Source organism: Strix aluco, chromosome 34 (assembly GCF_031877795.1).
Source record: "Strix aluco isolate bStrAlu1 chromosome 34, bStrAlu1.hap1, whole genome shotgun sequence".
NCBI classification, from domain to species: Eukaryota; Metazoa; Chordata; class Aves; order Strigiformes; family Strigidae; genus Strix; species Strix aluco.
Window position 1 is genome coordinate 1216667 of NC_133964.1, and position 15775 is coordinate 1232441.

General features: G+C 50.4%; 1 protein-coding gene across 1 annotated transcript; it reads right to left on the bottom strand.

Annotated features, from left to right (window-relative positions):
* Window positions 1–11784: 11784 nt before the first annotated feature.
* On the bottom strand, window positions 11785–12789 carry LOC141917105 (olfactory receptor 14A16-like). Its single transcript, XM_074810197.1, has one exon. It carries the CDS (start codon window positions 12697–12699, stop codon window positions 11785–11787), a length of 915 nt encoding a protein of 304 aa, XP_074666298.1. The 5' UTR covers window positions 12700–12789.
* Window positions 12790–15775: the final 2986 nt, after the last annotated feature.

A 15775-nucleotide genomic window follows, 5' to 3' on the forward strand; every position in this document is an offset into this window, starting at 1 on the left:
GAAAGCTGCTGGGTGGAGACAAGGACAGGGAGATCACTTCCCAGTTCACATTATGGGCATGACTTGCCTTGGGTGAAAGTAAGCCGAATTTTGTCAATAAAAATAGAGATTTAATTATGAATTCAGGTTATATGGGAAAAAAAGCAAACATTTAAACAACACCTTTCCTCTCCCCTGTCCCAGGTTCAGCTTCACTCCTTCACTCCAGGCTCCTCTCCCCCATCCCAAGCAGTGCAGGGGCATTTGGGATTGGGGGTCACAACCAGTCCATAACAGTTTTTCTCTGCTTCTCCTTCTCTCCCACAGTTTTTCTCTGCTCTGGCACTAATCCTCCATGGGCTGCAGGGAAGATCTGCTCCACCATGGAGTGCCTCCTCCTCTTTCTCCAACACTGGTGTTCCTTCTCTTGTTTATCAATGTGTTTGTTCCCTCCTGTCTGATGTTTTCTGCCCTTTCTTGAATATGTTTTCACAGAGACATGACCAGTTTTGCTGATGGGCTGATCTGTGTCCTGCCTTGAGTCCACTGTGGAGCTGGAAACAGATCTGTCTGGCACAGGGCAACCCCTGGCCTTGTCCCACAGAGCCACACTTGCAGCCCCTTCAGCTACCAACCCCTTGTCACATACACCCCATACACTCACCCACTGTGGAAAGGGGAGGGAAAAAGACTTTTTCTTTTTTTTTTTTTTTTTTTTTTTCTGTTGAACTAAGGTTTCCTTTGTAATTCTTTGTTGACAATTAAGAAACAACTTCTTGTGAGTGTGTGTGCAGCCACTTCTCCAAATGGAGCAGGTGGGAATTGGTGCAGATGAGCTGTAACCTTCAGCTACAGACAGAAAGACTGGATCTGGAAAACCCCAGGGGGCTGAGAAGAGAGACCTCAGTGGTGGGGACAGAGTGACAAAGGTTGGCCATAGAGTGTGTGACCTCCCTGAGCTTGCTTTTCCTACATGTCTTTTCAGACTCCATCAGGGCAGATGCAAAGTCAGTAGAAATTAGTGAATGTAGGTATTTCTTGTTCTGGAAGGTGAAAACTGGAGAAAGTTTCAAAAACAAGATTTAAAAAATATTTTATTTTATACTTAAGATACACACTGGAAATGTCACTATTTTCAAGAATTGATGAATTAATAAGAATTATGCACAGAGATGTTTCTTTTTAGAGCACACAGCTGCCTCCACCACAAGCTGTCCTACAGTGTCTTGCATCTCTGTCTGTTCCTCACCAGGCTGTAGACACCAACACAACTACCCCACCTCTCTCTCCCCCAGCATCTCCCCTCCTTTACTGATGTCTCTCCATTGTTGCTGCCTTTGTTGCTCCAGCAGGTTCCAAGAGCCCTGTCAGCTCTCCTTCATCCAAGGGTGCATTGCTGAGAGGCTGCTGAAGCTTGTCCAAACTTTGGAATGTTACCCCAGCTGCTCTTCCACACAAGCACCACTGATACTGCCCCAGGACACCTGGAAAGTGTCAAGCATAACAACATGACTCTGGACACAATGTTCAAGGGCATTCAGGCACAGGTGACGTTCTTCTCAGTCCTGATGGGGAGGGTAAAATGTTTGAAAAGGGAACAGACCCTGCAGGTAGACAATTGGTTGTGCCACTGGTGTTAGTAATGGGTTTCTATGACCTTGAGACCCACCCTGAGGAAGAGATGGGATTCACCTGATGAAGTGGGAGAAAACTACCTTTGCTAACAGGCTGGGCAACCTGGAAAGAAGACTTTAAACTGAAAGGGTGAATGAAACGAGAGAATAGCCAATAATCACATGAGGAAGTAGTGGACAGGCTTTCAAGGAAAGGGTCTTCTATGATGAGATCCGAAGGGACATGGTAATAAACGAAAGAGAGCTTAGGAGGAAACACCTCAAACATGTGCACATAAAGAAGGAGATGCCCACAGGACAGCAGGACGGAAATGCTCTCCTGCCCTTTCTGTGAGATCAGCATGACTGGACACCTCTTTTGAGAGCTTGCACAGTTATTCTCACAGCGTGCAGAGCAAACAAGAGGAATTAGATGTCCATGTGCAGTGACAGAGCTCTAGTCTCATTTGGATAACAAAGATGTGGGTCATTGCTGACACCACTGGAGAGCTGCGATGGATTGATGCTGGTGTTTTAGAAGGACAGGCGGAAAAGATGAGGAAGGGGGGTTGTCCTGCCCATGAGAGAGCAGTGGGAATGCATGGAGCTCTGCCTGGGAAGAGGTGATGCGTCAGCTGAGAAGCAATGGATTAGTGGGCAGAGCCACATGGGCTACACTGTAGTGAGTATCTGCTGTAGGCAATCAGGAGGATTTGGGAAGAAGCAGATGAGGCATCTTCAGATGTTCACAGGCCCGACTCCTCATGGGGACTTGAAACCCCCTGATCTCTGCCAGAGGGGAAACACAGCAGGGAACAAGCTGTCAGGAAGATTTCTCAAGAGTAACCATGATAACTTCACAGACATTGAGACATGGGGCTGGGAAAGCCAGAGCCCATCTGGGGTTGAACCTGGGAAGATACTTGAAAGCCAACAAGAAAGGATTATAGAAGCACAGCAACAGCTGAAGGAAGGCTAGGGAAAATCTGGAACTCTGCTGAGTGGGGCAGTTGTCCTGGTGACACAGGACAAGGAAAAGACTGAGGGACTTGGTGGTAAGAGCATCCTTCAGGAACCCCAGGACCTGTGACCAGCGGAGAAATCTGGAGGAAGGAAGACTTGCCTTTGGAGGAGGTCTCTTAAATGACATAATAGAGTTCTCTGTTCTTAGAGAGGCCAGGAGAGGGTCAAGCAGAACTGACATCCTGGACTTCCAAAGGGCTGACTTTGGCTTATTTAGGCACCTGCTTGACAGAATCGCTTGGGAGATGATCCTGAAGGGTATAGGGGTCCAGGAAGTCTGGGCACTCTTTAAGAAAGCAGTTTCAATGGCACAGGATCAGGCGGTCACCAGGTGTTGTAAGAGAAGCCGGTGCCAGAGAGGCCACTCTGGCTGAACAGGGAGCTTTGGCTGGAACTCAGGGAGAAAAGGAGAGTTTACAGCCTTTGGAAGAAGGGACTAGCCACTCACAGTGATTACAAAGAGGCTGTGAGGCTATGCAGGGCAGAAATCAGGAGGTCTAAAGCCCAGCTGGAAATTACCCTGGTTTCAGCAATCAAAGATAACAAGAAATGTTTCTATAAGTATGTCAACAGCAAAAGAAGACCAGGGAGAGTATCCATCCCCTGCTAGACGCAGGAGGAAACATGGTAACAAGTGATGAGGAGAAGGCTGAGGTCCTTAATGCCTTCTTTGCCTCAGCCTTTAATAACAAGACCAGTTGTATTGAGGGAATCCAGCCTCCTCAGCCAGAGGACAGAGACTGGGAGAACGACACCCCCCGCAATCCAGGAGACAGTCAGTGACCTACAGCATCACGTAGACACACACAAGTCTGTGGGACCGGATGGGATACACCCGAGGGTGCTGAAGGAGCTGGCTGGGTGCTCGCCAAGCCGTTTTCCATCATTTCCCAGCAGTCCTGGCTGACCGGGGAGGTCCCGACAGATGGGAAATTGGCCAATGTGACGCCCATATATAAGAAGGGTCGGAGGGATGATCCAGGAGAATACAGGCCTGTCAGCTTGATGTCGGTTCCCGGGAAGCTGATGGAGCAGCTCATCCAGAGTACCATCACACAACACATGCAGGACAACCAGATGATCAGGCCCAGTCAGCATGGGTTTAGGAAAGGCAGGTCCTGCTTGACAAACCTGATCTCCTTCTACAACAGGGTGACCTGCTTATTGGATGAGGGAAAGGCTGTGGATGTAGTTTACCTTGACTTTAGCAAGGCCTTTGACACCGTTTCCCACAGCATTCTCCTGGTGAAACTGGCTGCTCGAGGCTTGGATGGGCACACGCTTTGCTGGGTAAAAAACTGGCTGGATGGCCGGGCCCAAAGAGTCGTGGTGAACGGAGTTAAATCCGGTTGGAGGCTGGTCATGAGTGGTGTCCCCCAGGGCTCGGTTTTGGGGCCACTCCTGTTTAACATCTTTATTGATGGTCTAGAGGAGGGGATCGAGTGCACCCTCAGTCAGTTTGCAGGTGACACCAAGCTGGGTGGGAGTGTTGATCTGCTCGAGGGTAAGGAGGCTCTGCAGAGAGACCTGGACAGGCTGGAGCGATGGGCTGAGGCCAACTGGAGGAGCTTCAATAAGGCCAAATGCCAGGTGCTGCACTTGGGCCACAACAACCCCCAGCAGTGCTACAGGCTTGGGGAGGAGTGGCTGGAGAGCTGCCAGTCAGAGAGGGACCTGGGGGTGTTGATTGACAGACGGATGAACAGGAGCCAGCAGTGTGCCCAGGTGGCCAAGAAGGCCAATGGCATCCTGGATTGTATCAGCCATAGCGTGGCCAGCAGGGACAGGGAAGTGATCTTACCCCTGTACTCAGCACTGGTGAGGCAGCACCTTGATTACTGTGATCAGTTTTGGGCTCCTCACTACAAGAAGGCCATTGAATTACTCTATCATGTCCAGAGAAGGGCAACGGAGCTGGTGCAGGGTCTGGAGCACAGGTCTGATGGGGAGCGGCTGAGGGAACTGGGGGGGTTTAGTCTGGAGAAGAGGAGGATGAGGGGAGACCTCATGGCCCTCTACAACTCCCTAAAAGGAGGTTGCAGAGAGGGGAGATGAGTCTCTTTAACCAAGTAATGAGCAATAGAACAAGAGGGAATGGCCTCAAGTTGCACCAGGGAAGGTTTAGACTAGATATTAGGAAGTATGTGTTTACAGAACGAGTAGTCAGGCGTTGGAATGGGCTGCCCAGGGAGGTGGTGGAGTCCCCATCCCTGGAGGTGTTCAAGAGGCGGGTTGACATAGCACTTAGGGATATGGTGTACCTGGGGTCTGTCAGTGCTAGGTTAACAGTTGGATTAGATGATCTTCGAGGTCCTTTCCAACTGAGATGATTCTGTGATTCTGTGGAATATTTCCAAGCTGCAGCAGGGGATGTTCAGAACTGACATTAGGAAACATTTCTTTACTTAGAGATGGTCAAACACTGGAAAGAGCTTCTTAGAGCTGGTCATTGTCCCAGGCCTGTCAGTGTTTGAGGCATTTGGACTATGCCCTTAATAACATGCTTTAACTTCTGGTCAGCCCTGAAGCGGTCAGGCAGTTGGACTAGGTTGTCACTTCCATCCAAGCTATTCTATTCTGGTCTGTTCTCTCTTACACCATGCTACACTATGCTAATCATTTGATCCAAAAACGTCACAGTCCTGTGACAAGCAATGGACCTACAGCTCTTCCTGGCAGTGCACATTTGGGCCGCAGCACCTCAGCTGGGGCACCAGGGTGGAGCCCAGCCTTCTCCCAGGGAAACCTGAGCAGTCAGTGCTGTGCTGCTCTGTGCTGCTGCATGTACAGCGCAGTCTTCACGCCTGTGCTGTGCTGCACGGGTCCCTTGGCCACAGGACAACCTCAGCAGCTCTTTGTCACAGAGGAGCCTGCAGGCAGCTCCCACTCTCTACTGCTCCTTATGCCACCTGCCTGGCTGTGCCTGTACCCCACAGTGCAGCAAGAAGTTCTCATGAGAACGTTGTTCCTCTTTGACTGCAGAAATGAGAAATAATGTTGTTTCCTTCTAAGAACCTCCCAGAGTAGCTTGAATGTCCAAACCAGGAGACTCTCATCGACAGATGGGGTCTGCATGGCATGCTGCTTGTAGGTCGGAAGCCCATTCAACACTACATCCCCTGGGGTTCCCACCATCTTGAGGGACATAAGATTAGCTCTACGATTCTCTCCTTATGGTGTTAGCACTAACGAACAGCATTTTAAATGATGCCTCACAGAGTCTGAGTGCCTCTCTTACTGGGATCCTAACAGACCAGCATGTCCTGGTGAAAACCTCTCTCAGCACCCTTGGGTGCAGCCCCACTGCTCCCATGGACTGGTAAGGGTGTAGTTTGCTCAAGTCACCCCTGCCTTGATCCCCACCCACCGCTGGTTTTTCCTGTCCTGAGTCCTGACTGAAAACACAAAGGCCTGGGAGACCTCGCTGGTGGTAACTGAGGCAAAGAGGACACAGACCATCTCAGATCTACCTACACCTGCTCTTTCTAAACTCAGCAGTGGTCCCACAGTATCTCTGTTTGTTCTTCAGCTGTTCCTGAAGTACCAAAAGCTCATCTTGGTGCTTTTGAATTCCTGTTCAAGCTTCAACTGAGTTTTGGTATGGACCATTGTTGTCCTTCTAGGATGTCATTGTTGAAGACAAGATGTATCCAGGCACACTGTGAATATGATTGGTCTGTTCCTTGAATATCCTTAAGGGGGTGAATAAAGACACCAGTGTGATGTGCTTTTTGTTTTTTCTTTCTCCCAATTTAAAAAAAAACCTTCTGTGCCTGATTCCCTCCAGTGCTCTAAGGAAAGCAGGTGAAAATTGCTGCAAAGAAGCTGTCACAATCAGGTGTGGGCTTCAGTGGAGAAGTCTGATGTAAAGAAAAGTGATGCACGTCCCAGGGGGCCAATGAAAGAAATAACAAGGTTGGTGAGGTGAGGAGCAAGGGTGTCCATAGGATTGTAGAATGGTTTGGTTTGGAAGGACCCTTGAAGACCATCTTGTTCCAGCCCCCCTGCCATTGCCAGGGACACCTTCCACTAGATCAGGTTCCTCAACCTGGCCTTGAACCCTTCCAGGGAGGGGGCATCCACAGCTTCTCTGGGCAACCTGTGCCAGTACCTCACCACCCTCACAGGGAAGAATTTCTAACTTATATCTAATCTAAATCTACCCTCTTCAGTTAAAAGTCATGACCCCTCCTCCTATCCCTACACTCCCTGATCAAGAGGGTCTCCCCAGCTTTCCTGTAGCCCCTTTAAGTACTAGAAGGCTGCTGTAAGGTCTCCCCAGAGCCTTCTCTTCTCCAAGCTGAACACGCCCAACTCTCTCCTCCTGTCTTCATAAGGGAGGTTCAATGACAAGTAAAGGACAACAAGGGCACAACAACTTCCAGCTTCCCTATGGGGCTGCGAGGAGGCAACGAGACTCCAGTGCCATGAGGACATGTCTTCTCATGGGCAACTGCCATGTCCAAGGTGTGGTGGTGCAGATCCCCCGGGCCACCTCAGGACCAGCCAACATTGTGTTCTTGTCTTGGTTCCAAGTGCAGTGGGCTGGGACAATCTGGCACGTTTTTATCTTGGCTACAAGTGCAGCCAGTTGGGACAATCTGGTACTTTCATGTCCTGGTTATAACTACAGTGCGTTAGGACGATTGGGCACTTCCTAACTGAACCTGAAACTCCTGCTGCCTGGATCGTAGCGTGCTCTGAGAGGTACCAGAATTACCTGACAAGAATTGTGGCCGATATGAAAAAAATACTGACCAAAGTCAATCATCTCGTGATCCTATAAATAGCGACCCTAAGTGTGACCCTTTGAGCTCCACGGGATCACAACAGGCTGTGCCCCAGTATCGCCCTCTGAGCTGGGATGCCTCTTAGGGCAGATTTTGTGAGGATTTCATAGAACAAATTTCATGAAGATTTCCAAGATCATCTGCTGATAGAAACTGATGAAGAGAAAGGGTTCAAAAATTCTCTGCTGAAAAATGATGAAAGTGATTATTTGGTACCAATAATTTACTATCACACATTAAACTCTATACCCCTCTGTGCGTGTATGTTTGTGTGTGTGTCTATTTGATTCAGGACACTTTATGTTGTTGATTATAATGAATTTTATTAAATCAGCCTTATAATCAGCCAGTGATTAAGTATTGCCAAAAATCATTCAACCTAATCTTGTGGTTTACCTTCATAGTGTTAATAAATCTTAAATTTCTGCTACCTCAAAATTTTGTGGGATATATAATCACTCATTACCCAACAAATTAGTGTAAAAAGTAAACAAGATATTTTCCTTAATCTTTATTTAATTCCATTAGACATAAACTCTTGACCAGGTCTGGGACTAAGATTGGATCTAGCTGCACCTAGACTCCTCTCTGAGGAGGAGTTTAAAAAGCAAGGGGGTCTGATCTGAACCTCATGATGCAATGGGAGGGTCCCCCTACACTCCTGCATCTTCGGTCTCTGTGTAAATCATTCTAACTTGAATCTACCTCAATTTTCCTTTCTCTGTTTCTTCCATGTAGTAAGTAATAGAGTGAAACTTGCCATCAAATTTCATTAAGTCACACTGTTACAAATTCACATTAAAGTCACTTTTTTTTAATACCTTTCCCCATGATACTTTAAGTGATCTAAAACACTCATCGGTGACATGAGGGGACAAAGACCTGGGTTCTGTTGGTGCCTCCCAGCCTTGCCAGCGCCCTTTGCCATCCCCACCGCAGGCTGTTCTACTCTGTCCCACTCCTGCCCCTCTCTCCCTGCAGGCTGGAGCACCCATCTCCCTTCCCCGCCTTGCTCCCACCCCACCATTTCCCGACCTTCACTGATGTTTCCCACTACCAGGGAAAGCTCTACCACCTCAGAAACTGCCCTCCCAGCAGGGAACCCAACCCAAAGGCCTTCCTGTGGTCTTTCACCTGACCAGAGAGCAGGAACCCCACTAGGATCTTCTAAACCACATGACCGCTGCTGGCCTTTCAGCTCCTCGGATGGACGTGACCAAGCCATGTGCCTGCTGCTGTCCCACATGTACTCAGGTGGAATGGACAAGACAACCCATGTCCAAGCCCTTCTCCTGGGTAAGGCCTATGGGTACTTTGGCAGAGGCACTTTCCAAGCCTTGTACTTGCTGCTGGGCTTTCACCTCCAGAGACAGAAATGACCTCACGGTCCCCTTCACAGCCACACGCTTCCTACTGAATTGTGAGATTCTGAGACACAACTGACCTCATAAGACCATACGCATCCATCACCCTCCTTATGGCCCAGGACCTGAGCAGATCAAACTCTGCTTGTTTATTAACATCTATCAAATGTATTTCTTACTAACGGTCTGAGTGGAGAAACATTCTTCACAGGAACTGCTGTAGTTATGTTTGCACATTTTATAGCTCCTCTTCTGCCTCTTTTTTTATTTCCTTCTTCCTCAGCCTATTCTGTCATCAGAAACCTCGTCAAGGGAAAGATTCATGGAATCACAGAGTAACTCAGGTTTGAAGAGAGCCCTGAACAACCTCTTGTCTGACTTTCAAGTTGAAGGCAGGGTGAACCAGGTGAGGTTGTTCCAGGCCTCTGTCCACCTTTGCATCACCCACAAAGGAACTGAAAGTGCGCTCTGTCACATCATACAGGGGGATGGTAAAGATGTTCAATGTGTTTGCCCAGGTGCTGGTCACTGAGGGATGCCACTAGTGACCGGCTGCACACAGGACTTTGTACCACTGATGACATTTGGGCTTGATCACCCAGACAACATTCCACCCACCCTAACATCCACTTCTTCAGCCCAGGTAGCCCCAACCTGGCTATAATGACACCACAGGACACCATGTCAAAGGCCTTGCAAAATTCCATGTGCACAACATGCCCTTCTGTCCCCTGCCTGTTTTGGTTCAGAAATCCCTTTTTTGTCCTTCAACTAACTGGAGATGGTTGCAGGAGGACATGTCCCACCACCTTCCCAGGGATGGAGAGAAGGTGATCAGCTCATAACTCTCCCCCTATAATTCTCACATTCTCGTTCCTGCACTTGAAGATGGGTTTGACGTCTGCCTTTTCCATGGACCCCAGAACCTCTCTGATTCCTCTGATACTTTTGAGGGCTCAGTCCAGAATCACAGGCGAGGGTGATGTAGTGAACAGGAGCACTTGCAATGAGCTTGTTCAAGGCAGCTGAGATGAGTCTCACTGGGACAGCTGGGGTTGTTCCTGGAGTCACATAGGGAAGTCTCAGGGCTCTGTCAGGTGTCCACATCTCAGCTGGCCTCATGCACTCATCTTACACACAGGAGCATTCAGAGACACGTGTCCTTCCCTTGCACATGCAGAGGCAGTGCATTGCAGGAGTCGTAGTGTCTCTCTGGCCTCCTGCTGCCACTACCAGAGGCTGAGTGACCCCTCATCCCTGTGGTGATCAACCTGCTCTGCACTCGTGTGAGATGCCCCATGGCATGAGGAATGGAATCAGGGCCCTTGGTTCAAGGAAACACCTCCCAGTGCTGCATTCAGGTGGTTTCCCAGGTGATGTTAGTCTCAATGAGAAGTGACCTCATGACACTGTTTGTCCCACAAACCTTCAAGGCACCCCCAGGAATGGCTGATGGCATTTGTGCTCTCTCACTTCACAGACATGATGTGCATGCTTACATCTCCTCCTCACAATGCAAACATGGACTTCTGAGCTACTTATTTGATGTACCTCCATGGAGGGAAAAAGTTCCTCCCCAGTGTGGGGTGAGAGGCCAGTGCTGCAAAGGGTGTTTGGGAAGGGCTAGAGCGTGATGATTTCCCTGGGTCACTGTCATGGTTTAACCCCAGCCGGCATCTGAGCCCCACACAGCCACTCACTCACTCCCCTGGGTGCAATGGCAGAGAGAATCACAAGGGTAGAACTGAGAAAAATTGCAGGTTGAGATAAAGACAGCTTAATAGGTAAAGAAAAAGCCACACATATAAGCAAAGGAAAACATGGAATTCATTCACTTCTTTCCATTTTAAGGCAGGACCTCAGCCATCTCCAGAACATCTGGGCTCCACAATATGTAACGGTGACTTGGGAAGGAAAATGACATAACTCTAAAAGTTCCCATGTTCATCCTTCTTCCCCTAGCTTTATATTATTGAGTGCGATGTCAAAAGGTATAGTATATCCCTTTGGTCAGTTGGGGTCAGCTGTCCCAGCTGTGTTCCCCTCCCAGCTCCTTGTGCACCCCCACCCTGCTCACTGGTGGGGTGGGGTGAGGAGCAGAAAAGGCCTTGACTCTGTGTAAGCCCTGCTCAGCAATAACGAAAACAGCCCTGCGTTATCAACACTGTTTATAGCACAAATCTAAAACACAGCCCATACCAGCTACTAGGAAGAAAATTAACTGTATCCCAGCCAAACCAGCACAGGCAGCTTCCCCAGTGTGTCCAGTGAACATGGGCACAGACCAGACCCTGGTCCTTCAAGTCTCTCCCAGGAGGCCTGGCTGTGCGAGGACACTGCTGCGTGGTCCCACCCTGCAAATCACACTGTTCAGCTGTTCACTGGTGTTTTCATCTGCGGGCCACTTTCTTGGGCATGTTCTTGAGATCAGGTTTGGAAGAAGACCTCAGCCTTCAGGCAGTACCCTGAGCCGATCCTCTTTCATGATGGAACCGCTCTTATGGAGGCCGGCTCTGTCACAGAAGTGCCCATTGCCTGTCCCTGCCTGCAGTCACAGAACTGCCATGCAGCAGGAGTGTGACCAAGCTGCCAGAGCACTCAGGCCTTACACCAAACTGAAGGGATGAGAAAGAGAGTGTGGAAGTGAAAAGAGAACAGCTCTGGAAGACAAAGTGCTCATGGCAGGGCTCCCATGCTGGGACTCTCTTCCCATCCACATCTGCACACAGGAATTGTCCCTGCAGGTCCATAAAATCTCAGAGGAAAGATCTCAGAAGAAAAAAAAGTCACTGCAGGCCGTTTATTATGTTAAAACACACATCATGACTCCTCATTATAGCCAGCCAAGTAGTCAGAAAAGAAAAGCAGACAATGAATTAGAAAGGGGATGACAACAGCATTAGAAGTAAAATATCACCACCAACAACAGAAAGAACAGACAAAAGGCTGGGCCTGTACAGAGTTATATTATAATTTTTACAAAGAAGATGAGCAATTTATTGCTTCAGAATAACATTAAGTTATCAGTTTCTTCAGGGCATCCTTGATCTCCTGGTTCCTCATGCTGTAGATGAGGGGGTTCACAGCTGGAGGCACCACTGAGTACAGAAATGACACCACCAGGTCCAGGAATGGGGAGGAGACAGAGGGGGGCTTCAGGTAGGCAAACATGGCAGTGCTGATAAACAGTGAGACTACAGCCAGGTGAGGGAGACACGTGGAAAAGGCTTTGTGCCGTCCCTGCTCAGAGGGGATCCTCAGCACCACCCTGAAGATCTGCACATAGGACACCACAATGAAAACAAAACATCCAAATGATAAACAGGCATTGACCACAAGAAGCTCAACTTCCCTGAGATAGGAGTGTGAGCAGGAGAGCTTGAGGATCTGGGGGATTTCACAGAAAAACTGGTCCAGGATGTTGCCTTGGCAGAGTGGTAGTGAAAATGTGTTGGCTGTGTGCAGCACAGCCCAGAGAAACCCAGTGCCCCAGGCAGCTGCTGCCATGTGGACACAAGCTCTGCTGCCCAGGATGGGCCCGTAGTGCAGGGGTTTGCAGATGGCAACGTAGCGGTCGTAGGACATGATGGTGAGGAGATAAAACTCTGCTGAGATCAAGAAGGGAAAGAAAAAGACCTGGAGAGCACATCCCAAGTAGGAGATGTCCCTGGTGTCCCATAGGGAATTGTCCATGGCTTTGGGGAGAGTGGTGGAGATGGAGCCCAGGTCGAGGAGGGAGAGGTTGAGGAGGAAGAAGTACATGGGGGTGTGCAGGTGGTGGTCACAGGCGATGGCGGTGATGATGAGGCCGTTGCCCAGGAGGGCAGCCAGGTAGATGCCCAGGAAGAGCCAGAAGTGCAAGAGCTGCAGCTTCCGTGTGTCTGCGAATGCCAGGAGGAGAAACTCAGTGATGGAGCTGCCGTTGGACATTTGTTTCTACTGGACATGGGGACCTGTACATGTTGGAAAAATCAGTGAGAAGTTAGGGCAGATTTCTCTGAAGAAAAGATACTCCACTTCTTGCAGAAACCTTCCAAACTGATTCACCTCTTCCACAAAACCTTTGGCAGTTCCACCTCATGAGTTCTGGTTCCAGCTAGCTGAGGGTACCCAAGGGAGCAGGGGTCTCTGCTGTGGGCTCTGGAGGAGTCAGTGCTATGCTATAAGAGCAGGCAAATAGGAACATGGGGTCATCTCAGATCAAATCCCCTTCTGATAACAAAGACTTATTAATATTTATCCCCCCCCTATTCATCCAACTGCAGAGCAGAGCTGTAAGGATTTCTTATGTTTAGTCTGTTCTAGTGGCCCCATCCCACCTGAGGAGTGTTTTTAAGGCAGAGATCCTTGGCATTTCTGCTGCACTCCATGGTGGAATCTTGTGAGTCCTTAAAGACAAAGGGCTTGTCTCTTCGTGCAGAGTGAGGGCAGCCGCTGTGTTCATCAGTTCTATTCACAGCAGCCTTGTGCTGGCACGTTTCTGAGCTGGAGAACAATCACACTCAGGTGTTCCCTGCAAAAGAAACTGGACCCTGCTGAGAGCAGAGGATCTCAGCTCTCCCCTCCCAGCCAGGGACACAGAGGTGTCTTTACAGCTGCCCGCATGCATCCCAGCAGCATTTCCATGTCCTTAGCACTGAGATGTCTTCTCCAGGGGGTTGCTAGAGAAAGAATGCCTTGGGGCAGCTGCACCCTTCTGGAGGGCAGCCTGCAGCCAAGGAGGACCGCCAAGGGAAGGATTCGAAGAACCAAAATTTGTGATGTCATGAAGGGGGATCAGATCATTGCCCACCCCACCCACTATGGTGGCTGGAGCCCCAGAGTAAAGCAGGGGACTGGGATGCTTTTCCTCAGATCCATCGGCATGACAGAACTCACAGCACCAGTGTCTGAGCTGTGCTTGAGGCCTCCCCCTCCACACCAGTGAGTGCAGCGGTAGGAAGGGCAGCAGGGAGAAGAGGGGAACACGCCAAAGTGCTCATGCCAAGGAAGGCAGGACAGGGAGACAACGCTGGGCACTCATGCATTTCTCCTCCTCTGTTGTCAGGCTGCTGGGAGGGCAACTCATCACCATGTCCCTGTGACATTAATGGCGGGGCGCTCTGCTGGGTGGGAGAGGAGACCAGGGAGTTGCTCAGTGAAGGTGTCTGCACTGCAGCGGATGGCAAAGAGTCACCATCCTCCCACAGCATTACTGGTAGGAACTCCCTCACAATTCTGCCCATGTTTCTGCTGCCTGGAACTGTCACACTCGGGAGCTGTTTGTCTGTCCCTAAGTCTCCTCCCTGTCAGTGCTCACAGCCCCCATCCCACCCGCTGTGTGCTCAGCTCTGCCCTGCAGACACCTCCTGGCAGCAGGGCCCTGCCCAGGGACATCTCTATGTGTGTGCACAGTCCTAGGAGCAGTATAAACAACTGCTAAGGAGAACTGGGGACTCAGTGCCTTCTCCAGAATGGAGAAATAAATTCCCATCTCCTTGTGTCTACTCAGGCAATGAACAGGGGAAAACACAAAGCACAGACTCTTTCCCTTTCAGTTAAATGCTGCCTTGATGTACTTCTTCAAAAAGGCTCTCACTATATGTCCTGGGGGTGATCTGGAGCTGTGAGCAGCCCTGACCCACACAGCACCCTCTCCACAGCAGAAGGACCCTGCCCTGCCGGGGGTCTCTCCTTCCCACCACAGCTTCTCCCCACAGCGCCGTGGGCAGCTCCCCGGGCAGGCTGAGTGCTGACCCTGGCAGGCAGCAGAGTCCCTGCCCCAGCACACAGCCCCTGGGCTGCAGGGACCCTGCTCTCAAGGACAGCCCTGGGCACCCCTGGCTGCACCGGAGGCTGCACACCCCTGCAGCCGTCCCCGGGAGAAGGCAGCCGCCATGGCCTGTCCCTCTGACAGTGCAGCAGGGAAGCCCTGCTCTGGAGCACGTCCTCCTCCTCCAGACACCAGGGACATTCCTGGCGGCTGTGCTGGCTTCACCACATCCCTCCACCACCTGCAGCTGCATTGCCCTGCACCCAGAGACTTACTGTGTCAAGGGCTGCGAAGATTTCTCCTCCAGTGAGCTCTCAGCATCCTGCCACTGCCGTCTGCCTTTCCCCTCTCTGTGCCCGGCTCCTCTGCCCTCGGTGCCTGCAGGCAGTGCCCTCAGCCCTGCTGCGCTTTGCAGAGGAGCTGCTCCTGGGCAGAGCTGTCTCTCTGCAGCGCTGACCACTTGCCCTCAGCTCCCTCCGTCCCAGGAGCCCGTCCCAGCCCCGCAGCAGAGGACCAGCCCAAGGCATTTTAATGACCTCTCAGGTGGGTTTGGTGCTGAGTCCATGAAACCCAGACACTCAGAAGCTGCTGAGAAAACCTCTGAAGAAGTCAAAGTTAGATTCAAACTCCAAAGTTTCTTGTGGCTTTAATGGTCCCACTGAGGGACACTGTTGACAAAGCCTCCCCAGGCTCCACTTAGAGCAGAAATGTGGAGGCAGTGATGGCAGGTAGGGAAAAGCAAAGCAAAGGTGGCTCTGATGCTGAGGAAACCTGCATGTGTTTCATGAAGCCAAAGGGCCAAGCCCTGACCCCATTAACCAAAGAGCCAAGCCGTGAACCCCAGCCCCTGGGAAGGGAGATCCTGTCCCTCACCCATTGCTCAGGGCTCTTCCTGGGGCAGTGGGCGATGGAGATGTGCACCTGCCAGGCTCCTGAGTAGGGACAAGGGGGCAATGAGGCCCCAGTGCTGCAGGGGACTGTGCCTTCTCGTAGTCATCGGTGGCAGAAACACCAGCCATGGCCAAAGTCAGGAAGATGGTGACTTGGTTGGGGACTTTCAGCTTTCCCACAACACTCTGTCATCTCTACCACAGGCGACAGTCTTATGGTGTTGCATCACCTGACCCCTTTCCCTGCAGGCTTAGTCACCCACCCAACTCTCTCTTGAGCATCTTCCTTCCTTTACTGATATCTCACCATCCTCCTTGGCTTTCTTGAAATGCTGAGTTTTGATTTTTGAAGTCTTCCAAAAGC

Excerpts from the sequence above, each read along its gene's own strand:
- LOC141917105 (XM_074810197.1), bottom strand. The coding sequence starts at position 12,699 with ATGTCCAACGGCAGCTCCATCACTGAGTTTCTCCTCCTGGCATTCGCA.